Source organism: Symphalangus syndactylus, chromosome 8 (assembly GCF_028878055.3).
Source record: "Symphalangus syndactylus isolate Jambi chromosome 8, NHGRI_mSymSyn1-v2.1_pri, whole genome shotgun sequence".
In the NCBI taxonomy this organism is placed as follows: domain Eukaryota; kingdom Metazoa; phylum Chordata; class Mammalia; order Primates; family Hylobatidae; genus Symphalangus; species Symphalangus syndactylus.
The window spans coordinates 53,179,937-53,207,358 of record NC_072430.2 but is presented as its reverse complement, the minus strand read 5'-3'; the positions used below and the strand labels follow the sequence as shown (position 1 = coordinate 53,207,358).

Here is a 27,422-nt window from a genome sequence, read left to right as displayed (position 1 = left end):
AATACACTAATAAATAAAAGATTGTAGTAATGGTTTTACTAAAGAAACTATGGTCTGCCTCTGTAAAATGTTCAGATTTAAAACATTTATGATGAAAAATATTTTTTTTGAGACGGAGTCTTGCTGTGTCGCCCAGGCTGGAGTGCAGTGGCGCAGTCTTGGCTCACTGCAAGCACCGCTTCCCGGGTTCACGCCATTCTCCTGCCTCAGCCTCCCAAGTAGCTGGGACTACAGGTGCCCACCACCATGCCTGGCTAATTTCTTGTATTTTTATTAGAGACGGGGTTTCACCGTGTCAGCCAGGATGGTCTCAAGCTCCTGACCTTGTGATCTGCCCGCTTCGGCCTCCCAAAGTGCTGGGATTACAGGCTTGAGCCACCATGCCCGGCCGAAAATATTTATTCACAAAATCTTAGTTAAAGGGGGTAGTTGCATCCTAGGCAATATAGCAAGACCCCACCTCTACAGAAATTTTTTTAAAAAACAAAATTAGCTGGGTATTGTGCTGTGTGCCTGTAGACCCAGCTACTCAGGAAGATGAGGTGAGAGGATCCTTTGAATCCAGGAATTCCAGGCTGCAGTGAGCTATGATCACGCTATGCACTCCAGCCTGGGTGACAAGAGCGAGACCCCGTGTCTTAAAACAATAAAAAAAAAGTGGGTTGGGGGGAGGGCTTTATGATTTTTTTTTTTGAAAAAAAAAAAGTGAGATTGACAAACCCTTAATTACAGTGTTTGGCAATAAATATCGTTTATGTCATGCTGAATTTCTTTTCAGAGCCTGATGGATAGATTTGAGCATCATTTGAACATTCTCCTTACCTTTGAAAATAAGGATGAAAATCACTTGCCATTGGTACCACCTAACAAATTGGAGGAAATGAAAAGACGGTGTGTAACACTACCATTTCGCAGCTGCTAGTACTATTCACGTTTGAGTAACAACTGATACTGCAGGGACTGCAAAATACAGATTTTTAGATAATTTTTACCAAGTATTCTCCTTTAAATCTTGATAACAGTATCTTCACATTTTATGTAGTAGTAACATTACAGGTATTATGCCAACGTACCTCCTTTTTTATTGAATGGTAGAATATGGTGATGGAGAACATTCAGAAACTGAGCTCTGTATCTTGGTTTTGGATAAGTTACTCTCTTTTTGAGCATGTTTCCACCTTTGTAAATTTAGGTTAATGATAATTGCCCTGTCCAGGTCTCACCAGGAAACTGGATCAAATGGGAGGAGGGATATGAAAGCACTTTATAAACTGTAAAATACTATAAATATTGGGATTATTTAATTCATTATCTTTTCTTATTACTCAAAAATAACTTATTAGAATAATAAGAGGGTGTTAGCCTTAATAATGAAAACTTTTAATATATAAATTTAGATTATAGTTTCATTAAGTTACATGGAAGTTTTCAGATTTAGTAAACTATTTCATAGATCAGCATTTTATTACAGGATTTGTCAGTCGGAGAATAGTTTATTCAGAAAATGTTCTGTTTTTGATGTTTTTACCTTAGAAATGGTTGTTATATATCTAGTCACAGTATTTGTTTTACAGTGTTTAAAAAAGAAAAGACAATGATACATCTGAGTTCCATGTGCTTAAAAGAAAAAGTTAAAGCCTCAATATTTTTTAAAATGCTGAACAGATTTCTCACATTTGGTCAATAATATCAAGTTAAATTCTAAAACCTTTACTGTTTTCCAGAATCAACAACATTTTGGAGAAAAAATTTATTCTACTTCTAGAATTTCATTACTACAAGTGCTTAGTTCTTGGTTTGGTAGATGAAGTGAAATCAAAATTGGATATTTGGAACATTAAATATGGGAGCAGAGAATCTGTGGAATTATTGCTGGAAGACTGGCATGTAAGCTTTTTAATTTTGTGTCTTAGGCAACTCTTCTCCATCTCTGGGTGCTGTGTTTGCATTTTTCCTTGGCATGATTTCCCATTAACTCTTCGGGTTTTGAGATGGGTTTTCTTGGTAGATTTCATTAGTTTAAATATTGCATGGAGAAAAGAATTACAGGGAGTCAAACAGCAGCATAGGAAAGAGTGAAAATATAGAAAATATCACTACTTACTACCCAAGGGGAGATTAAGAGTTAACCAGGTCTATTAATGTAATATAAAAGGTTTCCATGCTTTTTTTCATTAAAAATTCCTCTTTCACTTACTGATTCATAGTTTCATGCAGTAATTACATTTTTCTTAAAACATTTTGATCTTAGCTTACTAAATTTTACTAGCTAGGATAAACAATACATTTTCTCTTTTTGTCTTGAGGCTTTCCTTTTGGGTTTAGCTCTTCTAATTTACAGGAAAAAATGTTTGAAGTGACTTGCATATAAGTGTGTTCACATCCAAGTTAAAACTACAGCATCGCAGAAATGTCAATTCGACATTTAGGCTTTGTCCTTCTTTTTGTTTCCCTCCTTTTAGAGATGAAGTGGGGTGGGACTGGGCACGGTGGCACACACCTGTAATCCCAACACATTGGGAGGCCAAGGCAGGTGGATCACCTGAGGTCAGGAGTTTGAGACATGGCGAAACCCTGTCTCTACTAAAAATACAAAAATTAGCTGGGCGTGGTTGTAGCCACCTGTAATACCAGCTACTTGGGAGGCTGAGGCAGGAGAATCACTTGAACCCTGGGAGGTGGAGGTTGCAGTGAGCCGAGATTGTGGCACTGCACTGCACTCCAGCCTGGGCGACAGAGCAAGACTTTGTATAAAAAAAAAAAAAGAAAAAAAGAAATGAAGGGGGGAAAGAAAAGTCTAAGATTGTAAGTTTTATTGTAAAAATTTAAAAAAAAGATAAAGAGAAATTTACTTCCAGTTTATGACTTAAACACTCTAAGTTTCCAAACAGGAAGCATCATTCTAAACTAGGCTAGATTTTGAGTATTTCTTTTTCCTTGCTTGAATTTTCATTTTTCTATTTAAATATTCATACTATTGGCACGCATAAGTATACAGTAAATATGAATTTTGAATTAGCTTAGTATTTTTTCCATAACAATTTGGTTAATGGTAGTTTCTGAAATGTTTTTGTGTGATGGATATCTTTTTGTAACATATGCTAATATATCTTAAAAAAATTACTCAATATTAATAAAGCATGTGAAATAAGAGCAACTGACACAATTATGTAATATTAAGGAAATGTGCAAAGTAGGAGATCCTGAAATTAAATACTTAACTTGCCTTTTTTCCACAAGAGGAAAACCATTATAGCACCATGTCACCACATTAAGATCAATTTTATCAGATGTCAGACCTATTTAATGTTCATACTCAGCTTATGTCTCCTAGATTTTCACCATCCTTCTTCCTCTTTCCCTACCAAATATGTAGTATTAAAGCCCTAAAGAAATTTTGGTAACTATGTCCTTCATTGAATGGCTGTATCTCACTATCTGGATTTCTTGGCACAATTTTAAAAGTAAAAACTGTCAATATGTTTTTTGTTTTCTTCCCAGAAATTTATTGAAGAAAAAGAATTCCTAGCTCGACTTGATACTTCTTTTCAAAAATGTGGAGAAATTTATAAGAATTTGGGTAAAGTAGTTCAGTTACTTTTTGATGGAATGACTGTCACTCAACAATGATGTTTTATCTGTTGTGCTTTCTATATAATGTTTTAGAAATTAGTTTTATGTGCATGTTTTCCTGGGAAAATTCTTGCTTTCACTTTTAATATTGTCAGAGTACATATTATTTTGCTGCTGTCAATTAATATGCAAATATTTTAAAATAGTATTATTAATAAAAAATTGTTTTCTAAGATTACTTTTTTGTTTTGTTAATATTGTAGCTGGAGAATGTCAGAATATTAGTAAACAGTATGTGATGGTGGAATCTGATGTTTGTATGTATAGAAAAAATATATATAATGTGAAGTCCACTCTACAAAAAGTGCTGGCATGTTGGGCTACTTATGTGGAAAACCTTCGCTTACTAAGGGCTTGCTTTGAGGAGACAAAGAAGGAAGAAATTAAAGAGGTATTTGCAGTCTAATAACATCTGCTCAATTTTATTTTTTAATTGTTTTATTTTGTGACCCTCATTTTCAATCCAAAGATGAGAAAACACAGAAGAGTACGCCAGTGTTTTTGGAAAATTCTTCAAGGTCTTGGAAAGAATTTAGTTTCTTCCCGATATAATTGCCAAGAGGTAGTTTTCTCCACTGGTTTATATATACATGGTCACACATACACGCCCCCACTTCCCACACACAGAGCTTTCTTAAGGTATAATTTACATACAGAGTAATAGCTTTTGGGAGATGTTTTGCTAAGCTCTTTGGAGAGGAAATAAGACTTAATGTACTGGCTAGCTTATAGACACAGTTAAAATAAACTACTGTTCAGAAAGTTTTATTTTTCCATTTGGTTGAAACCTTTCAGCTATAAAATCTTCCTGAGTTTCTAGAGGAAGAAAATCAAGATACCTTAACTTATGTGTAGAGGTGTGGAAGAACTGTCAATGTAATTCATTATTGTTTTCATGTGTTATTCATGTAATAATCTGTTCTATGATTATCTGAGGTGGTTTTTCCTTCTTTCATTTGTTTTTCTCTGTTGCAGATGGCCAGATAGCCTTTCATATTAAACATTTCCAAAATAGAAACTTAAATTAATAGAAAATATATTATTTGTGTTAAAGTAAAATTTGTTATAATGGTAAGAATGCAAAAAAGAGCATTTTAGAGGTTGAGTCATCACTTCTGTCACCTATGTTAGTACTAGAAATTCAAATCTTCGTCTTCCAACAGTCCTCCTGTCTTTAAAGATCTTCTATAAAAATGTACATAACTCAGAGAAAAACACTCTAAGGTTGTAATACCCAAACTGCTAAGAAACTCTGAGCTACCAGAGAGAACTAAGAACTTACAGAACACTCTAAAATTTGAAGGAGACACAACAACATCCATCTGTTGGACACTATGCTGCTACTAAGTTGTTGAACTTGACTACTAAAAATGTGAACTGTTAGATAACATTTCTGGTCTAGAGACTCTCTGAAAAAATTAATGAGACAGTTAAGACTCCATGAACTAAATAAGTTTGGAAACCTCTGCTGTAAGTTCATCAGCCACATAGAAAGAGAGATCAGATGCATCATAAAAGTCCAGGACCAGGAGTGATGACAGACAGCTGGCATTCGCCAGTTAGCACTTAGGAGTGAAGAGCTAGACCAACAGGGATGGCAGACTCCTCTAAGGTGAAAGTCAAAGTCTCTGCAAAGAATGTTGCTTAGAATTAGTCTTGGTGCTGAGGTTGCAATGACCTTGATTGCGCCACTGCACTCCAGCCTGGGCAACAGAGCAAGACTCCATCTCAAAAAAAAAAAAAAAAAAAAAAAGTCTTGGTGAACATTTATTATATGTAATAGACAATATTGTGTCATTAAGACAGTATGTTGCTTATGTGTTATGTAGGTACCCTTTGAGACGCTAGCCCAGTGGAATCTAGAACATGCTACTTTAAATGAAGCAGGAAATTTCTTAGTCGAAGTCAGCAATGATGTGGTTGGATCATCTATTTCTAAAGAACTGAGAAGACTGAATAAAAGATGGAGAAAGTTGGTTTCAAAAACTCAACTTGTAAGTTCTTTTGATTGGTTGCAGCTTTATTTAGATAGGATTCATGTACCATACAATTTACTCATTATAAGTTCGTAACTGATTGATTTCTGGTATATGCACAGAGTTATGTAGCCATTACCATAACAAATTTAGAACATTTTTATTACTTCATGAGGAAACCCTAGAAGTCACTCCCTATTTTCTTCCAACCGCCACCCCCCGAGCCCTGCGCAACCACGAATCCACTGTCTTTCTATAGATAAGCCTATTCTGGACATTTCACATAATGCAATCATATAATATGTGATCTCTTGTGACTGGCTTATGTTACTTGGCATAATATTTTTAAGGTTCATCTGTATTATAGAATGTAATCGTACTTCATTCCTTTTTATTGGCAAATAATAATTCATTGTATGGATATACCACATTTTGTTTATCCATTCTCTAGTTTATACACATTTGAGTTCTTTTCACTTTTTGGGTTTTTATGAACAATGCAGCTATGGACATTCATGTGGACACATGTTTTCTTTGAGTGTATGCTCAAGAGAGCTTTCAGTTCTTGAATCTTTCTTGAATATATGCCTGAGAGATCTTTTAATTCTTGAACCCTTTTTACTGTAGAGCTTTCTAGTTGAAATTCACTTACCAGGAAGGAAAAACAAGCATTGTTTTGCCTACTAGATTTTCAGCTCATTGAGAACATACACTGAGCCTTATCTATCTTTTATATGTAGCATAGTGCCTCATAAAAGCAGACTTTTTATAAAATATTTTTTCAACTGATTCTTAACAATTTGAGATGTAGGTGTTTTATGTGAAATGCTCATATTTTATAACACTGTTGTAGTTTAATCCTAAACATATATTTGAATATATTACATCCACTTACTGTTTGTAATGTATATTAGCATAAAATAAAAATATGAGTATTACATTTCATGAAATTATTTTGTATAGGAAATGAACCTGCCACTGATGATAAAAAAACAGGATCAGCTCACTTTTGACAATTCTGGAAATATTCTTTCTAAAGAAGAAAAAGCAACTGTTGAGTTTTCAACAGATATGTCAATAGAACTTCCTGGAAATTATAATCAAAATATAAAGGTAAAATAATCATACTTTGTATATTTCACTTGCAAATAGAAATAATTTAACTTTGCTATTAAAAAAAAAAAGATATTGCCGGGCATGGTGGCTCATGCCTGTAATCCCAGCACTTTGGGAGGACAAAGCAGGTGGATCGCTTGAGCTCAGGAGTTCGAAATCAGCCTGGGTAATGTGGCAAAACCCTGTTTATACCAAAAATACGAAAGATTAGCTGGACATGTGTTTGTGCGCCTGTGGTTCTAGCTACCCAGGAGGCTGAGGTGGGAGGATTGCTTGAGCCTGGGAGGTGGAAGCTGAAGGTGAGGCGAGATCGTGCCACTGCACTCCAGCCTGGGTGACAGAGTAAGACTCCCGTCTCAAAAAAAGAAAGAAAAGATATTGTTGAGTTGGTGGTAAATGTGTGGATTGCTAGGTAACGTTTAAAGTATGGTCATTTCCTAGGAAAATGCTTAGATGTTTTCCCTTGTGAAGTCTTTAGCATGAAAGTCTTACTTATTACACTTACTGTGCTCTCACAGACACACAGAGCAGTCTTGACTCTGAGCAGTGTAAATTGAGTTGTTATTTTCTTGATACTACTTCTGACTGGTGCACAGAAATTGGCTACCTTTAGGCTAGCCCCTGGCCTCCATGTGTCTTGCTTCCTTTCTGTAAAATGGGGGAAAATATTCTATTTCTTCCTTGTTTTGTTGGGTAATTTGGAGGATGACTTTAGAGTTATCCTCCCAAGTATGGGAAAAGAACAAAAAATAAATTAAAAATCATATACTTGTAAGATATAACACCTATGGCTTTGGAAATGCTCCACCTTCGTGGTAACTTACACAGCTTTACTTAAACTACTTTTAAAGTGGCTCAGACCTACTGGCATGATGGAGTGCCAGCATTTTCCTACTGTAAGAATGCCTACTTAGAAAATCTGGAAAGATCTGAATTTTTGCAGTGTGTTTAAAATACTAGAGTCTTCTGATACATTTAAAATGTGATCTGACCAGGCAAGGTGGCTTATGCCTTCAATTCTAGCACTTTGGGAGGCCGAGGCGAGAGGATTGCTTGAGCTCAGAAGTTCGAGACCAACCTGGGCAACATAGTGAAACCCTATCTCTATTTAAAATAAATAAAATAAATAAAACAGTGACCTGATTAAAAACAACTTTAAGAATGTATCTTTCGGCTGGGAGCGGTGGCTCATGCCAGCACTTTGGAAGGCCAAGGCAGGCAGATCATTTGAGGTCAGGAGTTTGAGACCAGCCTGGCCAACATGGTGAAACCCCGTATTTACTAAAACTACAAAAATTAGCTGGGAGTGGTGGCAGGTGCCTGTAATCCCAGCTACTTGGGAGGCTGAGGCAGGAGAATTGCTTGAACCCAGAAGGCGGAGGTTGCCGTGAGCCAAGATTGCACCACTTCACTCCAGCCTGGGTGACAGACCGAGACTCCGTCTCAAAAAAAAAAAAAAAAAAGAATGTATCTGTACTCCATAAATATAAGCCATTATAATTTGTCCATATATAGTTTAAGAAATAATGTATCTATCATGTAAAGCTATAGTATGTCAACCTATAGATTATTAAGGGGAAAAAGATTTAATTTGGTTGAAATTTGATTCTGAGTTTCTTCTTGATATTTTACAACTACCATTACTAATAGCTGTATTTATTTAAATCATATATGAGTTTTAGAAATGTGTTTATAGTCACTTACCCTAATTTACTAAACTTTAATCTTCTTACACGTAAAATGTAGAAAATATTATCTGATAGGAATGATATTATAATTAAGTAAGAAACCCTGAACAACCTTTTTAATTTGCAAAGTGATATATACTATTTTGAAGTGTTATCATTGGCCAGGCATGGTGGCTCATACCTGTAATCCCAGCTCTTTGGGAGGCTGAGATGGGACTTAAGCCCAGGAGTTCGAGATCAGCCTGGGCAACATAGTAAGACCCCATCTCTACAAAATATAAAAACAGCTAGACGTAGTGGCATACACCTGTAATTCCAGCCACTCGGGAGGCCGAGGTGAGAGGATCACTTGAGCCTGGGAGGTTGAGGCTGCAGTGAGCTGTGATTGTGCCACTGTACTCCAGCCTGGGCAATAAAGCGAGACCTCATATAGAAAAAAAAGTTATTGTTGTCAAAGAACTACATCTTATGTCATTAAAATATGTTTGATTAGCACTCTTCAGGAAAGAAAGTGGTGTAACTTTTTTATCTTTTATTTTTGAAGACAAGGTCTTGCTTTGTTGCCCAGGCTGGAATGCAGTGGCATGATCATAGCTCACTGTAGCCCCAAACTCCTGGGTTTAGGCAATTCGCTTGCCTCAGCCTCCTGAGTAGCTAGAACTACAGGCATGCACCATTATGCCCAGCTAACTTTAAAATTTTTTGTAGAGATGAGGTCTCGCTTTGTTGCCCAGACTGGTCACAAACTCCTAGCCTCAAGCGATCCTTCTGCCCTGGCCTCCTAAAGAGCTGGGATTACAGGTGTAACTTTTTGAAAAGGAAAATTATTTTGTTATGTACATGCTGACATTTGCTCAGTGGTAATTTTGAATGTTGTAGGCTGGAGAGAAGCATGAAAAAGAAAATGAAGAATTCACAGGGCAACTAAAAGTGGCTAAAGATGTTGAAAAACTCCTTGGGCAAGTGGAAATCTGGGAGGCAGAAGCCAAATCAGTTTTGGATCAAGATGATGTGGACACCTCAATAGAAGAATCTTTGAAGGTAGGAGTGTAAAAGTATTAAGAGGGTACTTTCATGGTTGTACATTTATGTTTTAAGATAAATAAGAAGTTTTAAAGTAAGTAGTAATAAGCCTACAGTTTTAATTTTCTTTGTTGGGAGTTTTAAAAATGAATGGATTTTATCCCTGGATCATTTGCTGTTATTTTGCTTGAAAGCAGAGGATAGATTAGGAGACCACTGATAATACCTATGAATGTTAAGCTCTTGGACTTATTTTCTTGGCTATAACATGGGGGTTAAAATATTTTCTTGCGCCAGAGGACAATGAGGAGATGAGTGAGTTCAGTCTCATTATAGCTCAGTGCAGAGTACACAGAAGAGATTATATATAATCAGGCTGGGCGCGGTGGCTCACTCCTGCAATCCCAGCACTTTGGGCGGTTGAAGCGGGTGGATCACAAGGTCAAGAGATCGAGACCATCCTGGCCAATATGGTGAAACCCCGTCTCTACTGAAAATACAAAAAATTAGCTGGACGTGGTGGCGTGCATGCCTCTAGTCCCAGCTACTTGGGAGGCAGAGGCAGGAGAAATTGCTTGAACCCAGGAGGCGGAGGTTGCAGTGAGCCGAGATTGCACCACCACACTCCAGCCTGGCGACAGGGCGAGACTCCTTCTGAAAAAAAATAAAAGAAATCATACAATCTATGCTTTGAAAGTTCACCCACTGATGAAGCCACTCTGCTTTCCTTACTCAATGCAGGGAGAGTGACTCATGTTGTTAGATCTCCATTCTGTCTTTATTCTCAGGCAGTCGACTCATTGAAAGGCAGTGAGGCAAGAGTGTGTCTTAATATCACTTAGTTCTCCTGGGAAAGGAGTTATCATTGAGGTTTTTACTGAGTTCCAGCTCAGCTATAAAACCTACAGAGCATAAGTTACAACAAGATGGGAAGTTCCTGGAATAAAAAGGAACATTTACATAATTTTTCTGAGCCTACATTTCTGAAAGGTGTATATTTCAGCATTTTGTGTTTTCATTGTGTGATAGTTTTTATTGCTTTGAAAATACTATATAAATTTATCATGCCATCTCATCTGCCAGTGCTTTTCTGATTTTATTTTTAATATTTATCTACTCTATCTGGAATTTATTTTCTTGAAAAAAATGAGGTAGAAATTAAATATTTAAAAAATTTTTAAATATTTAAAAATTATAGTGAACATATAAGCACACTGAAATATATTTCTATTAAGAAAGAATTAAGTAGATATTCATTGGATCAAAATATTGGATCAAGATATATTCTAAAGTAAGAAATACAAGTTCCTAAACTGTATGGATAATGAGATAATGTAATCTCATTTGTGGTTTTTAAACAGAGTTGTATTTTTATATATGATACATTTATATTCATAGAAAAATACCTGTAAAGATATACCCGTAACTGAGTCTATCTTAATTCCGTGTTATTCCCAGCTGCTAGTACATGGTAGACATAAAATAAATATTTTCTTTCCTTTTTTTTGAGACAGGGTTCTGCTGTGTCACCCAGGCTGGAGTACAGTGGCACAACCATGGCTCACTCGACCTCCCCAGGTTCAAGTGATCCTGCCACTTCAGCCTCCCAAATAGCTGGGATTACAGGCATGCGCCATCATGCCCAGCTAATTCTTACATTTTTAGTAGAGACAGGTTTTTGCTGTATTGCCCAGGCAGGCCTTGAACTCCTGGGCTCAAGTGATTTGCCCACCTCAGCCCCTCAAAGTGCTGGGATTGTAGGCGTGAGCCACCGTGCCCAGCTATAAGTATTTTCTTTACATGCTGTACCTTTCTATTGTTTTTCAGTTTGTTTTAATTACATGAGCTTTTTTGTTGGTTTTATAATTTAAAAGAAAGAAAAATTGAAATTATAAATGAACATGCTAATTTCAAAAAATTGAAATTACTGTGATTCCACTGCCCCAAGACAAATAAGATCAACATTTACATAGTTGATATCACATACTGTAACTTCTATTTTATCATACCCATGTATATTAGTTTGTTTTCACCCTGCTATTAAAGATATACCCGAGACTGGGCAATTGACAAAAGAAAGAGGTTTAATAGACTTACAGTTCCACATGGCTGGGAAGGCCTCACAATCATGGCGGAGGGTGAAAGGCATGTCTATGTGGCGGCAGACAAGAGAAGAGGGCTTGTTCAGGGAAACTCCCCCTTATATAATCATCAGATCTCATGAAACTTACTCACTATTATGAGAACAGCACAGGAAAGATCTGCCCTCATGATTCAATTACCTCTCACCGGGTCTCTCCCACAACTCGTGGGAATTCAAGATGAGATTTGGGTGGGGACACAGCCAAACCATATCACCATGCTACTGTGAGTTGTAATTAAAAAATTATTTTTTGCTAACTTGAGAACTGAAAAGTGGTATCTCCTTATTGTTTTAATGGATACTTATTTGACTACATGTAATATTGAACTATCATATATTTATTAGACATCTGTTTCTGTGAATTATCTGTTCTTATATTTTCAAAATTTTCTTTGGGATCTTGGCATTTTTAAAATTGAATTATACAAGCTCTTTGAATTGTGATCCATTTTCATTTCTGTGTCAAATATTTTTGCTGAGTTGTTGACTTTGTTTATTTTATTTTGCATTGCAGGTTTTTTTTTTTTTTTTGAGACGGCGTCTTGCTCTGTCGCCCAGGCTGGAGTGCAGTGGCCCGACCTCAGCTCACTGCAAGCTCCGCCTCCCGGGTTCACGCCATTCTCCTGCCTCAGCCTCCCAAGTAGCTGGGACTACAGGCGCCTGCCACCGCGCCCGGCTAATTTTTTTTGTATTTTTTTTAGTAGAGACGAGGTTTCACTGTGTTAGCCAGGAGGGTCTCGATCTCCTGACCTCGTGATCCGCCCATCTCGGCCTCCCAAAGTGCTGGGATTACAGGCGTGAGCCACCACGCCCGGCCTAGGTTTTTTATATTTATGTAGTCATGTCTGTCCCTACTCTTAGGCCTGGAAAGACCCTCTGCAGCGAGATAGCAGATCAGATTTTATTTTATTTTATTATTTTTTTGAGAGACGGAGTCTTGCTCTGTTGCCTAGGCTGGAGTGCAGTGGTGCAATCTTGGCTCACTGCAATCTCTACCTCCCTGGTTCAAGAGATTCTTCTACCTCAGCCTGCCAAGTAGCTGGGACTATAGGCACCCGTCACCACACCTGGCTAATTTTTGTATTTTTAGTAGAGGCCGGGTTTCACCATGTTGGCCAGGCTGATCTCAAACTCCTGACCTCAACTGATCCACCCACCTCAGCCTCCCACAGTGCTGGGATTACAGGCATGAGCCACCGCCAGTTTTATTTTATTTCATTTATTTTATTGCATTTTTTGAGATGGAGTTTCACTCTTGTCGCCCGGGCTGGAGTTCAGGAGCACAGTCTTGGCTCACTAAAACCTCTGCCTCCTGAGTTCAAACAATTCTCCTGCCTCAGTCTCCCGAGTAACTGGGACTACAGGCGTGTGCCACCATGACCAGCTAATTTTGTATTTTTAGTAGAGATGGGGTTTCACCATGTTGGCCAGGGCGGTCTCGAACTCCTGACCTCAGGTGATCAGCCCACTTCAGCCTCCCAAAGTGCTAGGATTACAGGCGTGAGCCACTGCGCCTGGCCGCAGCTTGGTTTTTATGGATAATGTCTTCTTTTTGTGGTTTCATATTTCTGACCCATTTGGAATTTATTTTTGTTATGATATATAAAGATTATTTTCCAATAGCTATTTTCTCCAGTAACATTTATTGAATTCTCCTCTCCACTACTTTGACATAGAACAAGATCATTTTAATATTTATTGCCATTGTTTCAAGTTTCTTTCTATTGTCATTGTATTACTTTTATTCTTTATTTTATTGAAGTGCTTACTGTATAAAGAATAATCTATAAAACATGTTCGGAATCTGTATCAATACGGAATTTCAAAATGACTCCTTAAAATATCATTTTTCAGAATGCAAATTTGCCTGATTTTGGATTAATAATGAACTTTTTTGGTTTGCTGCGATTGTTTTGATTAATGTTTAACATATAATCAGAATGTTCATTGTGATCTCACTTCAATTTGTTTTAATAGCATCTTATTGCCAAAGGCTCTATGTATGATGAGCTTATGGCAAGAAGTGAAGATATGTTACAAATGGATATACAAAATATTTCAAGCCAGGAGTCCTTTCAACATGTTCTCACAACTGGGCTTCAGGCAAAGATTCAAGAAGCTAAAGAGAAAGTCCAGGTCTCTCTTTAATATTCCTTATTTAGTAATTCTGTTCTCTAAAACTGAGGGGTCACTGGCTGGGCAGTGAAGGGGGGTGATAGCCCTGTAGCTTGGAAACATTTTGTAAAATATTACTTTTGCATTATGTTTTATTTCTTTATAATTTAGAGCATATCAGAAAATATAAGTATCATAAGTATCATAGTATATAAGTATCATAATTTTGATAGATATCTAAATTTAGATAGATTTATCATAATGTAGATAGATATCTAAATATCTTTGTCTAGTGGGAAAATAACAAATAAAGTATTTGTTAACTTAAGAATTTATTAAGAATTGGTCCCCGTGTTAATTTGAGAATTTTTTTGTCTTCAAGATCAATGTGGTAAAACTCATTGCAGCGTTGAAGAACTTAACTGACGTTTCACCAGAATTGGACATCAGGCTGAAGATGGAAGAATCCCAGAAGGAACTTGAATCATATATGATGAGGGCTCAGCAGTTACTGGGGCAAAGAGAGAGCCCCGGTGGACTCATTTCAAAATACAAGGTGGGAATCTTTTCAACCATCAAATGTAGGACATTATTGTTAACTGTCTATCTTTTTTGAAATCAAGATGTTTCCTTCACTGTAATTATATACTGAGTTACTATAACTTAAAAAGAATTTCTCAGTATTATATATTGTTCCTCTGATGTTATTAAACATAAGTATTCGAGTATAGAATTTTTTAATTCAAATTTTATTGTGGATCTGCTGAATGTACTCAGTGATATGGTGTAAAGAGTGCAGCTGACTCTATGACATTGAACAAGAATTTAATTTCTCTGGATTTTTAATTTGTAAAATTGGCATAATAGTTCCAGCACTATCCAGCTGTCAGATTTGTTGTGAGGCTTTAAGTGAAAATAAGGCACGTGAAGTTACTTTGCATACATTCTCTGAATGTAAAAAAAAACCATTATTATTAAAATACTTTGATAAAAGTTATTCATGGAAGCATACTTTTCTATAGTTAAAGACCCAATAATGTTTTGTATGGAGACAGTTTCAGGTTGATTTTTATGGTTTGGTAGGCTGAGGTTGCAGCTTAAGATGTCACCAAACCAGAGACTCACTATTACTTAACATGGTGGGAGGTGCTGGGGGAATTAGAAGCAAAGCTAAATGCCTCTACCTTGGAGCAAATTGGAGAGGTAGAGTAATACTTTTTTTCATTCGTGTTCAGCGTTTAGCACACTTTATTGAACACTTACAATGAGCTGGGCATTTAGGGGAAATAAAGATGCAGGAAGGCATTGCCCCGTTCCTGCGCCTACTCTTTATGAAAGGGTGCCCTATAGGAGCCTCTCTTCATTCTCATCACGGCCTTCGTCTGTCTTCTAGGCCTCAACCCTGTTTTGGCCTACTGGATTTGCTAACCATGCTGGGGCCCTGTTGTCAGTCATTTCAGCATTGCTTTTCCTATGACCTTAGTAGCCCTTGTCTGCTTGATCTCACGCCATTTGCACTTTGCTAGCTGCCACCTTCAACCACTTCCCTCTGTCTTTTATTCCTGCTTTTACTCCCAGGTTCCTGAAAGTACTAAATTGACCTTGAGAATGAATGCTTGTTTTAAATGATGGTGAGGCTGGATTCTAGGTGGGTAGATATGGTCTGGTCAGGAAAAAGAGAAGGAAAAAAAAAATAGAGGCTCCTAGTCTCCCTCTTTTTTTATTTTTATTTTTATTTTTCTTGGAGACAGGGTCTCACTCTGTCACCCAGGCTGGAGTTCAGTGGTGCTATCTTGGCTCACCGCAGCCTCCAACTGCTGGGCTCAAGCTATCCTCCTGCCTCAGCCTCCAAGTAGCTGGTACTACAGGAAAACACCACTACGCGCAGCTAATTTTTAAAAAAATTTTTTATAGAGAAAGGGTCTCACTTTATTGGCCAAGGCTGGTCTCAAACTCCTGGCCTCAAGTGATCCTCCCACGTCGGTCTCCCAAAGTGCTGGGTGTGAGCCACTGTGGCCAGCTTCTTGGCTCCTTTACCAGAGAAGGGCTGGAGGTGTCAGTTCTCACACGATTTTCCTCTCCCTGACCTTCTTCCTTTTGGTTTTCCCCCATTTTGCCAATGGCATTTAGTCAAGTGGATACACTTTCACAGCAGAAGCAAGATCCCTGCCCTGGCAGGCATGCACACATGGGCAGTAGGAGCTCCCAGCTATGAACAGCATACAGGGTAAAAGTGTCTCCCCAGGTCATAAATCTAGCAGTCCTAAAGGAGGCCTTGGAGGAGGGCCCTGGAGCTCAGCATTGTGCTTTATCTGCAGCCGGTCCATAAAAATGTGTAATGAGTGAATGAGCGAATTCCCACCCTGCTTGGCTTCTCCCAGAGAATTACTTTCATCTTCTCTCTCCTGTAGGTTTTCTGCCTTTTTCACACACAGGCCCCGACCTGTTTTTTCGTTCTGTCATTCGCTAGTTACCTAGGCCAGGTTTCTGTTCCTGTAGAGTATGTCAGATTAGAAGCAGACACATCCCTGTCAGGGCTGTTCCCATTCTTGTGTACTGCTAGGGAGGGACTGCCAACATGAGTGGCCCTGGGCAAAACTTTGAAGTTGGTGGTGAAACAAATTGGCCTCCTTTCAGCATAACTGCTTATGCATGATAGTTAACCTTTCTATAAATTTTGTCTTGGCCAGGCATGGTGGCTCACACCTATAATCCCAGCATTTTGGGAGGTTGAGGTGGGAGGCTTGCTTGAGCCCAGGAGTTTGAGGTTTCAGTGAGCTGTGATTGTGCCACTGCACTTCAGCCTAGGTGACAGATCGCGATCCTATCTCAAAACAAAAAACAAAACAAAACAAAACTGATATACTCTTCATATTATATTGCTTCTGAAGTATGGTTGTCTGCTCAATACTTAAGAACTTTAGAGGAAACTTAGTCAGGGGCTCATTAACCCTGTACAGTGAACTTTATAATTACTTATCAATGGGGTAACAAAAATCATTTTGAATATCATAAAGATATCTTAATCTGGGCCTCATGTGTAACTACATTTGAATAATAAATATTTTGGCACTCTTTTGAAAAGAATTTAAGAGATGCCAAAGGGCTAGCAACCTTGATTTACAAAGAGAAGTTTCCTATAAATCTTCAGATATTCTTCAGAGAGCCCCTTCCTACTTTACTAGTTAAAGACATACCAAAATTAGCTTTGAGGATTTTGAGGATTTGGCAGTAGAATGAGGCTTTTATGATTTTGTTTGCAATTTTTTTTTTTTTTTTTTTTTTAGGAAGCACTAATAATTTCTAATACAAAGAGTCTGGCCAAGTATTTGAAAGCTGTTGAAGAACTAAAAAATAATGTAACTGAGGACATAAAGATGTCTTTAGAAGAAAAGAGTAGAGATGTCTGTGCCAAATGGGAGGTAAGAACATGCATATGTTTCTGTACTTACGTTTTTATATGTCTGATCCTGGGCTGTTGGTTGTCAGAGCCATTCCTGGGGTTTTCCTGACTACGCTGTATCACCAGTGGGCTGGTCCCTGCAGGCTGAAGTCCCAGGGTTCATACAGAGTTTCATAGCAGAATAGGTCTAGGCTTTGGTGGCAGACAAACCTGGATTCAGCAGCTATGACCCTGGGCAAGGTACTTAACTTTTAGGAGCCTCCCTGATAAAAATGGGGTAACACCACCTACTGGGCAGAATTGATGCAAGGATTTATAGAAAGCATCTACCACTGAGATTGTGTTCTGGTAATTAATGGCAATTAATATTAAATGATAATTAATATTGAAATGTGTAATATGATAATTAAAATGTGTGTGTCTATGTATCTGTGTCTATGTAAGTGGATTGAATATGTGCTGTTAAGGATCCTCCTAAAACTCATTTTAAAATAAACTTTCTTACTTTAGAATAGTTTTAGATTTACAGAATTACTGTAAAGATGGTGCAGAGAGTTCCAGTGTAGCCCATGCCCAGATTCCTCTGTCATCAGCATCTTACCTTAGTATAGTATGATACAATTACTGGGTCAATGTTAATACATTATTTTTTCTAGCAGTTTACCCTGACAGATTGATACATTAGTATTAACTAAACTTTGCACTTTATTTACCTTTTCACAGTTTTCCCCAGATGTTCTTTCTGTCTGTTCTAGAATCTTATCGAGGATACACATTACATTTACTTATGTCTCCTTGGGCTCAATTGTCTGTTTTGCATACAGTTTCCCTCAGTCTGTAGCTTGTCTTTTCATTTTCTTAATAGTGCCTTTCACAGCTAAAATACATTTTTATTTGTTAGAAAAAAAAACCATGTTTATGGGCCTGGGATGTTTTAAAATATCTCCCCCCAAAATATATGGATGAATCAGAATGGCACTTAAGCTTTGTTTCTGTCCTTTTGTCACTACGCATATATTTATTGTTACTGTAAATACTTTTTTGTATATTTTGTTCCCATGGTTAATATATTCCTTTTTTTTTTGTAGTCTCTTCATCATGAACTGTCTTTATATGTTCAACAACTAAAAATAGATATTGAAAAAGGAAAGCTTAGTGACAATATTTTAAAACTTGAAAAGCAAATAAATAAAGAAAAGAAACTTATCCGTAGAGGAAGGACCAAGGGTCTCATCAGAGAACATGAGGTACAATAACGTGTTTCCACTTAAATTTTGTCATCATTTTGGGGTTTATCTTAAATGCTTGTGCGTATCTTTAGCCTAGGATGAAACCTGTTCTGAAAATTACCCTAGCCCTCCTCTCCCCAGGGATGATCACTTCTTTGCTTCACACTCGCAGCAGAGCCTGTGCTTCTTACTTTTTAGAAGTGAGAAAATTCGGCACTGAGTTAATATTTTATGATTTCCCTTGATGTGTCTCAGTGGCCCCTGTCCTCAGACTCTGGTCACAAATGTGTCAACTGTTACTAAACTACTCACAGTTGGCTTTTGTCAGGACACAGTGTCCTCAGAAGCACAGCTTTTGAGAAAACGAGCAAATCAGGGTATAAAGCAGCTGGGGCAAATCTCATGATCTTTTTTTGGTCTCCATCCTATTTGATTGCTTTTATGTATTTGACATTTCTGACCCTTTTTTCATTTCTTTTTAAGTTTCTACTGTTGTGGCTCTCCCACTGTCAGTCTTTCTTGCTTTATATAATTCTATATCTATCTATCTATCTATCGATCGATCGATCGATCGATCTATCTATCTACCTACCTACCTACCTATCTAAACAGATACAGATGTAGATATGTAAATATATAGCGATATATAATTTACAGTGAGTACTTTTTAGTGTCTTCACAAATATTCCTTTTTATTCTATTAATGTTTTGCTTTTGAAGAAAGAGTCTCCACCTCCACTTTTGGCTAATTTCATGCTTCCCTTAGGTGATTTTATGCACTCTGGGGTTTGACCTGCCTTCTCTGCAATGATAGTGCGTCAATTTTTCTCTCCAGCTGAGTCCTTTCACCTGAATTCTGTGTTCTATTTTTCACTGACTAGTAGATATCACCAGTGTTTTTCAGAGAACTCAAATTCAGCAAGCTCAAAACTGAACCAATAATATCTCCTCTCAAAGGTTCATTTTATATTCTGTCTACTGGTAATGAATGGCATTGCTGTCTCATGACGCCCTTCCTCTCCTTCCTGCCTTCCTTTCCACTCAGCCTTAATTAAATCTGTTGCCAAGCCCCATCTGGGATTCTTCAGAACAGCTTCTTCCTTTCCAGTGGTGTTTCCACTTACCTAAACCAGGGTTCTTTTCTCAGAATGATGATGGTTGCTTCATCTCGTCTTCCATACCAGCACCAGAGTTGTCCTTTTGAGCCACAAATCCTATGTCACCAGTTCCCCATACCCCCAGGACAATTCCAGGCATCTTAGAAGGCCACTTAGTTCCTTCATAGCCTGGCCCAGGAAACCCCTTTAGCATCCCTCCTGCTGTGCCGTGCACTCCAGCCCCACTGGAGTACTGGTCCTTTGAGACATCTGGCGCTTTTCATTATCTTCGTGCTTTTCGTCCTCTTGGTGGTCCTTCTGCTAGAAATAACCTCTCTCCCTTATACTTGGAGAACTTGTCCTTATTTCTTCCACGTATAGCTCAGATGCTTCCCTCTTGTGAGGCAGGCTTTCTCTGACTCCTTCAGGCAGGTAGGCTCTATCATAACACTTAGCACACTCTGTGCTGGTTCTTTGTCTGTCTAGGTTACTGAACCGAAAATTCCTTTAGGGCTGACTCTCTCATCTTTTTTTCTCCAGCGCCTATTGTCATAGCATGTAGATGGCCTATACAAGAACACATTGTTAAAACCACACACATCTGTTAGTTTCTAGTCCTTATGGAATAATCATGTAAACTCATCGGAAGCACATTTCCTACTTTATTTCTTCAATTAGGCCTGCTTTTCTGAGGAAGGCTGCCTGTACCAGCTTAATCACCACATGGAAGTCCTGAGGGAGCTGTGTGAAGAGCTGCCTTCACAGAAGAGTCAACAAGAAGTGAAGAGACTACTCAAAGATTATGAACAAAAGATAGAAAGACTTCTGAAATGTGCTTCCGAGATTCATATGACACTGCAGCCCACAGCGGGAGGCACGTCGAAAAACAAGTTAGTACTGCATAAGAATAGCTATCCTATAGGATAAAACGAAGCCTTTTGCACTTAGTCATGCTTGTTTAGGTTTCATTTTTCTTACTCTCTTTTAAACATGCAATTTTGATTCCTTTCTAGGGGGACCATCACCACATCTGAGAATAGAAGAGGGGATCCCCACAGTGAGGCACCATTTGCAAAATCAGATAATCAGCCATCAACTGAAAAGGTGTTAAATGTGGATAACGTATTTTAGAAGTAAACCCAAAGTAAAAGACCAAGTGTACAATAATTCACTTCTCATTAATTAGATGTTGGTTTTAATTATCCGATTGTTTTTAATCAGTGGAGAATTTCCACTTACACAATGCAAAAGACTGATTTTTTTTTTTTTTTTTTTTGAGACGGAGTCTCGCTCTGTCGCCCAGGCTGGAGTGCAGTGGCGCAATCTCGGCTCACTGCAGGCTCCGCCCACCGGGGTTCACGCCGTTCTCCTGCCTCAGCCTCCTGCGTAGCTGGGACTACAGGCGCCCGCCACCTCACCCGGCTAATTTTTTGTATTTTTAGTAGAGACGGGGTTTCACTGTGTTAGCCAGGATGGTCTCGATCTCCTGACCTCGTGATCCGCCCGCCTCGGCCTCCCAAAGTGCTGGGATTACAGGCGCGAGCCACCGCGCCCGGCCGAAAAGACTGATTTTCAAAGGAGAATGCAACTAACCAAAGCTATAGCGAGCATAACCTAATCTTCCTCTGAGTATACAAACAGTTCTTTCAAGCAGAGACCCTTTAGAACCGTTATGAATACCGATTATCTGTGTACATTGTTATTGAGGGTAGAAGAGGTTGAGCTTGATCTGTACAGATGTTTCCATTTCATTGAGATGAACAAGTTCATTTATCATTTGCCTTTTCTTCTGCTGCATTATAATGTATTTCATTATCTGTGGGAATTGAATTTTCTAAATTCCTGAAGTCTAGATAATTTGGTATTTACTGTATATTACAGTCCAGACTGTCAATCAGAACATGTGGAGGAAGGAATGAGGTGAGGTGGATTTGTTTCTAGAGGTCTGCTCCTGCATGGTAGGCTTCTGTCTACTTTTGACTATGGGTATGCAGTCTCAGGCAGAAATAGCATTTTGGGGCTGGAAGTCTTCCTTTACCATGTTGCCATACCGATTAGAAGGTGAGACTCTCCTCTGTCCTACGGAAAGACTTTTCTCTGAGCTGAGACATCTCAAGGAAATTGTATTATCTCCTGGTTTGAGGTATAAAGAATCAATGATACATTTCTGAACATAAAGCATTTATCTTTTCCAGATAATTCAGTATGTTTAAGATATTTCCTTTACTATTTTGCATATTCCCTTAGGCAATGGAACCCACTATGAAGTTTGGCCTGGCATCAGAGTTAAAGCCTCTGCAAGAAGAAAGCATTATGGAAAAGGATTACAGTGCATCTATAAATCGTTTACTAGAGAGGTAAACTCTTTTTAAACAACTGGAAAATCCACCAAAAGTCTTTCATCGATGCAAACATGTTATACTTTTTAAAAGTTTTATTTTCATTTAGTCATCGTTTTGCATGTGATCCAGTAACTTAAACAGAAATTCTATGGTATTTCCTCACACGCAGTTGACAGTAATTTTAAAATATTTCTTTGTGTTATTTTATTTTTCTTATTTTTTTGTTTGTTTTTTGTTTATCTTTGTGTTATTTTATTTTTAATATTTTGGGACAGAGTATTGTTCTGTCGCCCAGGCTGCAGTGCAGTGGCGCCGTCTCGGCTTGCTGCAGCCTCCACCTCCTGGGATCAAGTGATTCTCCTGCCTCAGCCTCCTGAGTAGCTGAGATTATAGGCACCTGCCACCATGTCCAGCTAATTTTTTGTAGTTTTAGTAGAGATGAGGTTTCGCCATGTTGGCCAGGCTGGTCTCGAACTCCCGACCTCAGGCAATCCACTCGCCTTGGCCTGCCAAAGTGCTAGGATTACAGGTGTGAGCCACTGCGCTTGGCCTGTGTTATTTTAAAAATTAACTATTGTGATGTTGCATTTCATTTTGCCCAGGTATGATACATACAAAGATATTCTTGAACACCACCTGCAAAACAACAAATTCAGGATTACTTCTGATTTCTCTAGTGAAGAGGACGGGAGTAGTTCTTGTCTGCAGGCTAAACTGACAGATCTACAGGTAATTACCAAAAATATTTCTGTGATTATCTTGTTTATTAGAAAATAGTACCACTGTGAGTCTGGACATCCCCTTTTCTGTTGAGGTCACATACACTAAATGTTTCCAAAGAACTCTCTTTGCTGGATTGCATTTCTAATGTCACCCTAGTCCATAAAGTGATTTTCTTTCAAGTACCAACCCCAGGAAAAGCTTTGGTTTAGGCTCTTAATTTACTGCTTATACTCTAATCTGGTACTCCAGATATTGTGGCTTGAAGAGTTTTTGTTTATTTATTTCTTTTTGTGCTTCAGGCTTCAAGGGAATTGATCAAAAACAATGTGTTTGAAGGGAATTTCATCGTGTTCCTGGGTTGCTCCAAAGTTAACCAGCCAGTGACTCTGAATGTTTGTTTCAGTCCTTCATCATCTTTACCAAATTATCACAGTGTCTAAAATTGCTGTACAGTGATTGTTGACTGTCTGATGTTGGGCATTTAGGGCAGTGGAGGGAGTTTTCACTCTAAATGATGGATTCTCCTCCTAAAAAGCCTTCAGTGGAAGTTATTGCAGTTGACTCAGAGACAACAGAAAGAAGCAGTCTATTGTTGGCATACAAATCACACTTCTACAAATAATATCTTTCCTATTTGGAAGATGATCTGTGCATTGTAGTGCATCATTTTTGATGCATGCCCTGAGTGCATTAGAGGGAACCCTCACAGATGGAGGGCCATAGGTAGTTCCTACAACATCCTTCCATGTTTTCTAGTTTCTTTTATTATACCGGGTCTCAGTCACTCTACCATCTGGCTGCTCTCCATTTTTCATCTGAATAAGCAAAATTTATATGTTAAAATCCCTGTTGCTCAAGTGATGGATTTAGCATGTTTTCATCACAATTAAGAAACTGTCTTGAGGCCGGGCGTGGTGGCTCACGCTTGTAATCCCAGCACTTTGGGAGGCCGAGGCGGGTGGATCACAAGGTCAGGAAATCGAGACTGCGGTGAAACCCCGTCTCTACTAAAAATACAAAAAATTAGCCGGGCGTGGTGGCGGGCGCCTGTAGTCCCAGCTACTCGGAGAGGCTGAGGCAGGAGAATGGCGTCAACCCAGGAGGCGGAGCTTGCAGTGAGCCGAGATTGCGCCACTGCACTCCAGCCTGGGTGACAGAGCGAGACTCTGTCTCAAAAAAAAAAAAAAAAAAAAAAGAAACTGTCTTGATGTTTCTCCAGTAACTGAATAATGAGTTGGTTAGAAAAACTATACTAATCTCTGGATAAAGTGAAGAACAAATTATACAGATTGCTGATCTGTCAGTAGTATTGTATAGCAGTGCCTTACCAAAAAAAGAATCAAGATAAGGAGCTGGAGTAGTATAGAATTATAAATGTTAATTATAAACCATAAATTAATTTACTTCTTATTTATGTAGAAACAGTAAATTAATTTAATTTTCTATTTATGTAGAAACAGTTTTGGTTCACTTCAGTTTTCTTTTAGTTTAGAAGGTAACAAAGATTTCCTATCCAGAGAAAACAGAATATCTGTTCTTACATGTATCTGTATTTTTCTGAATTGTATTCTGTATAATTACCCGAGGGGAAGGGAGTTTGGGTACCTTTGAAAGCTGCCTTGTGGACTCCATTGACTTCATTGAATGGGTCCTCTGAGAGCACAGTTAATGTCATTGTTCCCTAAAGGATAGTTCACTTGTAGATGGTTGGAAAGTATTTTTAAACACATTTCCATGTGAAACATTGTGTTTGCTTCCACAGTTGGTGAATGTCTCATGTTTTAAGAACAGAATAATTGTGCCTATTAACCCCATTAGTTGATAAATTAATTTATGTGTTCCATCTAGGTCATAAAAAATGAAACTGATGCTTGCTGGAAAGAGTTTGAAATTATTTCATTGAAGTTAGAAAATCATGTGAATGACATAAAAAAGCCTTTTATAATTAAGGAAAGAGACACACTAAAGGAAAGAGAAAGAGAGCTTCAGATGACTCTTAATACCAGGTAAAATTCTGAGATCTATTAACTATGAATCTAATAAACTCACTAAATCCTGTAATGCCATTTTAAGCAAGACTATTGCTATACTAAGTATGTTGTTTTATTTGGATGTCACAACAACAGTAAGAGAGGCTACCATTATGATTGCATTTTACTGATAAGGAAACTGATACTTAGAGAGGTTAAATATTAATAATATAAGCAGGCCCACTCCTAGCTAGAAACTTAGTAGAACTTAAGGTCTGCCAAAGTTCAAAGGCCACAGACTTTCCACTGTCTCTTTTGGGCATGAATTTGGCCAAGTCACATAAACTCTGTGGGCATTGATCTCTTCATTTCTGAAATGAGAGTGCTATTACTCTCATTGTATACATAGGATATGTATCCCCAGCATATATTCCTATATTGATAGGAAAAAACTGAGGCTCAGAGTCTATATATTACTTACCTATGGTCACACATTTCAATTTATTTTCAGTAGAGCCTATTCTTTGGACCCCATTGTATTTGTAACATGGAAATATAAGAAATTATTCCATAATTAAAATAATTATGAGGTTTCTTAGTTGTCAAGGTGAAGTTAAGTTACAATTCTGTTTTTATTTCAAAAGAGAGAGAAAGGCTTAGTATGTTTTACAACAATTTTCCGTTCAGTGTGGTATATATTACACTGCTAAGAATACTTTGGGGCCAGGCATGGTGGCTCCTGCCCATAATCCCAGCACTTTGGGAGGCCAAGGCAGGCGGATCACCTGAGGTTAGGAGTTTGAGACCAGCCTGGCCAACATGGTGAAACACTGTCTCTACTAAAAATACAAAAAGAAAAAAAAAAGAATGCTTGGATGTTGGGATGCTTTTTGGAGTGAAAGGAGAAATCATTAATGACACTGAAACAGCTGGAGTTGCCTGGCCCAGTGGGTCATGGTTAACCTAGCTCTGCTGCCTCTCACTAAATAAATGTATGTTGAATGAATGAATGAATAAATGGATAGATGGATGAACAAATAAAAGAATACTTGGATATAGCAACCAATTCATTCTTTGGCATTTTGAATCGATGGGTTTAAGTATTAATGTGATAATGTGTATATATCATTGTATGTCTATTTATTGGACAATTATTTTCTGTTCTTAGTTCAGTAATTGTGTTAATCAGTTTTATAGGATATCTTTCTGCTGTGTTTTCCCCTCATGTCTGGTTTACCTTGCACCCAGAATGGAGTCTTTAGAGACAGCACTGCAGCTTGTGTTACCTGTAGAGAAGGCATCACTTCTTCTCTGTGGCTCGGACCTGCCTCTTCATAAAATGGCCATCCAAGGATTTCATCTCATTGATGCTGATCGCATTTATCAACACCTAAGGGTAAGTATATAAGTTCTCACAGTGTATTTACAGAATAATCGAGTCTTCTGAGATTTATAAATCTTTATGGATTTTTAATTATTCATGATAGCATAGATTAAGAGTATAAGCCACGATAATTTTTTTTCAGTAATTTAGACTTGTTTTTTATTTCTTAACTCTTTAATTCCTTGCAAATTAGGAGGTGGGCCCGTGGAATACATAATGAGGTATTTTCTTTGAATTTAAAATGAAGCCTTGTTTATGAATGCCTTCTTCAGTGACTGAATTCCTAAATATATGAGACTCATGCTTAAATGCTATATTCTACCATTTTCTTATTCTAAATCCCATCTTGTTCATTTTTCAGATTATAAAATTGTTCTCTGAACAGTTTAATATCTAATTATTTACTTTGAAGCAATAGATTTATGTGCTTGTTTTCTTTTTGGGATTGAAACATCAGCTGGCACATTGATCATTTGTAATTAAAATGTTTCCTTAGGTAGAAACTGTCACCTTTTGTTAAACTCAAAAGCATTTTTCTAGATCAAATCTAGTCATACAGTTTGGGGCTGGTTTCTCACGTGTAGCCTTTCTTTTTTCCACCTCAGTTTTTTAGCTTTTCTTATCTTTATTTTAGAATATCCAAGATTCTATAGCAAAACAGATTGAAATATGTAACCGCTTAGAAGAGCCAGGCAACTTTGTATTAAAGGAGTTACACCCATTTGATCTACATGCAATGCAGAATATTATACTGAAATACAAAACACAATTTGAAGAAATGAACCACAAGGTGCAGAGGAGCGAAGATACTCTCAAAGCTCTGGAAGACTTTTTGGCATCTCTCAGAACACCTGAACTCTCTGCTGAGCCTATTACAGACCTTTCAGCCTCAGATACACAGGTGGCACAAGAAAATACTTTGACAGTAAGAAATAAAGAGGGAGAAATTCATCTGATGAAAGATAAGGCCAAACATTTGGATAAATGTTTGAAGATGCTTGATATGAGCTTTAAAGATGTTGAATGGGATGAAGACACCTCCTGTGAAAACCTGCTTGATGCTTTTTCAATAAAGTTATCTGAGACACATGGCTATGGGGTACAGGAGGAATTCACTGAGGAAAAAAAATTACTAGAGGCTTGTATTTTCAAAAATAATGAACTCCTCAAAAATATTCAAGATGTGCAAAGTCAAATCAGTAAAATTGGTCTTAAGGATCCTACTGTTCCAGCTGTGAAACATCGGTAAGTATTGTCCATCCATTTCCATCCAAGGTGACTGGCACCTTTCTGTATTTTCACTTCTATTAGGTGAAAGAAATTCTTCCTATGTCTTTCTGCTTCTATTCCATCCCTCTCTATTCAGTGTTCAGCATTCTTTTCTGTAGACTTTTCAAGCAAACTTCCTTTTTGTTGGTATTGTATCTGTACAAAACGTTGCATAATTTTTTTTTCCTCTTTAAAGTGTATCTTATGGACAAAGGAGTGGTGAAGTCAGATATGCATAAAGTACGTACATGAGTTACTTATAATTCCCTTGTACTTCTGTGTGTTTACTGTGGAGTTCTCCTCAGGACAGA

The 27,422-nt window shown here is 37.8% G+C and overlaps 1 protein-coding gene across 4 annotated transcripts in view; it reads left to right on the top strand.

Annotated features, from left to right (window-relative positions):
- SYNE2 (spectrin repeat containing nuclear envelope protein 2) overlaps positions 1-27,422 on the top strand; it is a 379,741-nt gene that overhangs the window by 127,017 nt on the left and 225,302 nt on the right. For all 4 annotated transcript variants that reach the window (XM_055289134.2, XM_055289133.2, XM_055289132.2 and 1 more), the window contains exons 13-30: positions 779-891; positions 1,725-1,887; positions 3,502-3,580; positions 3,837-4,024; positions 5,463-5,627; positions 6,573-6,722; positions 9,293-9,454; positions 13,557-13,715; positions 14,077-14,250; positions 16,982-17,116; positions 18,186-18,344; positions 20,102-20,313; positions 20,437-20,527; positions 21,671-21,780; positions 22,368-22,494; positions 24,337-24,494; positions 25,707-25,854; positions 26,477-27,087. In XM_055289134.2, the coding sequence (XP_055145109.1) occupies positions 779-891; positions 1,725-1,887; positions 3,502-3,580; positions 3,837-4,024; positions 5,463-5,627; positions 6,573-6,722; positions 9,293-9,454; positions 13,557-13,715; positions 14,077-14,250; positions 16,982-17,116; positions 18,186-18,344; positions 20,102-20,313; positions 20,437-20,527; positions 21,671-21,780; positions 22,368-22,494; positions 24,337-24,494; positions 25,707-25,854; positions 26,477-27,087 (3,104 nt within the window). The remainder of the gene's footprint in view (positions 1-778; positions 892-1,724; positions 1,888-3,501; positions 3,581-3,836; positions 4,025-5,462; positions 5,628-6,572; positions 6,723-9,292; positions 9,455-13,556; positions 13,716-14,076; positions 14,251-16,981; positions 17,117-18,185; positions 18,345-20,101; positions 20,314-20,436; positions 20,528-21,670; positions 21,781-22,367; positions 22,495-24,336; positions 24,495-25,706; positions 25,855-26,476; positions 27,088-27,422) is intronic.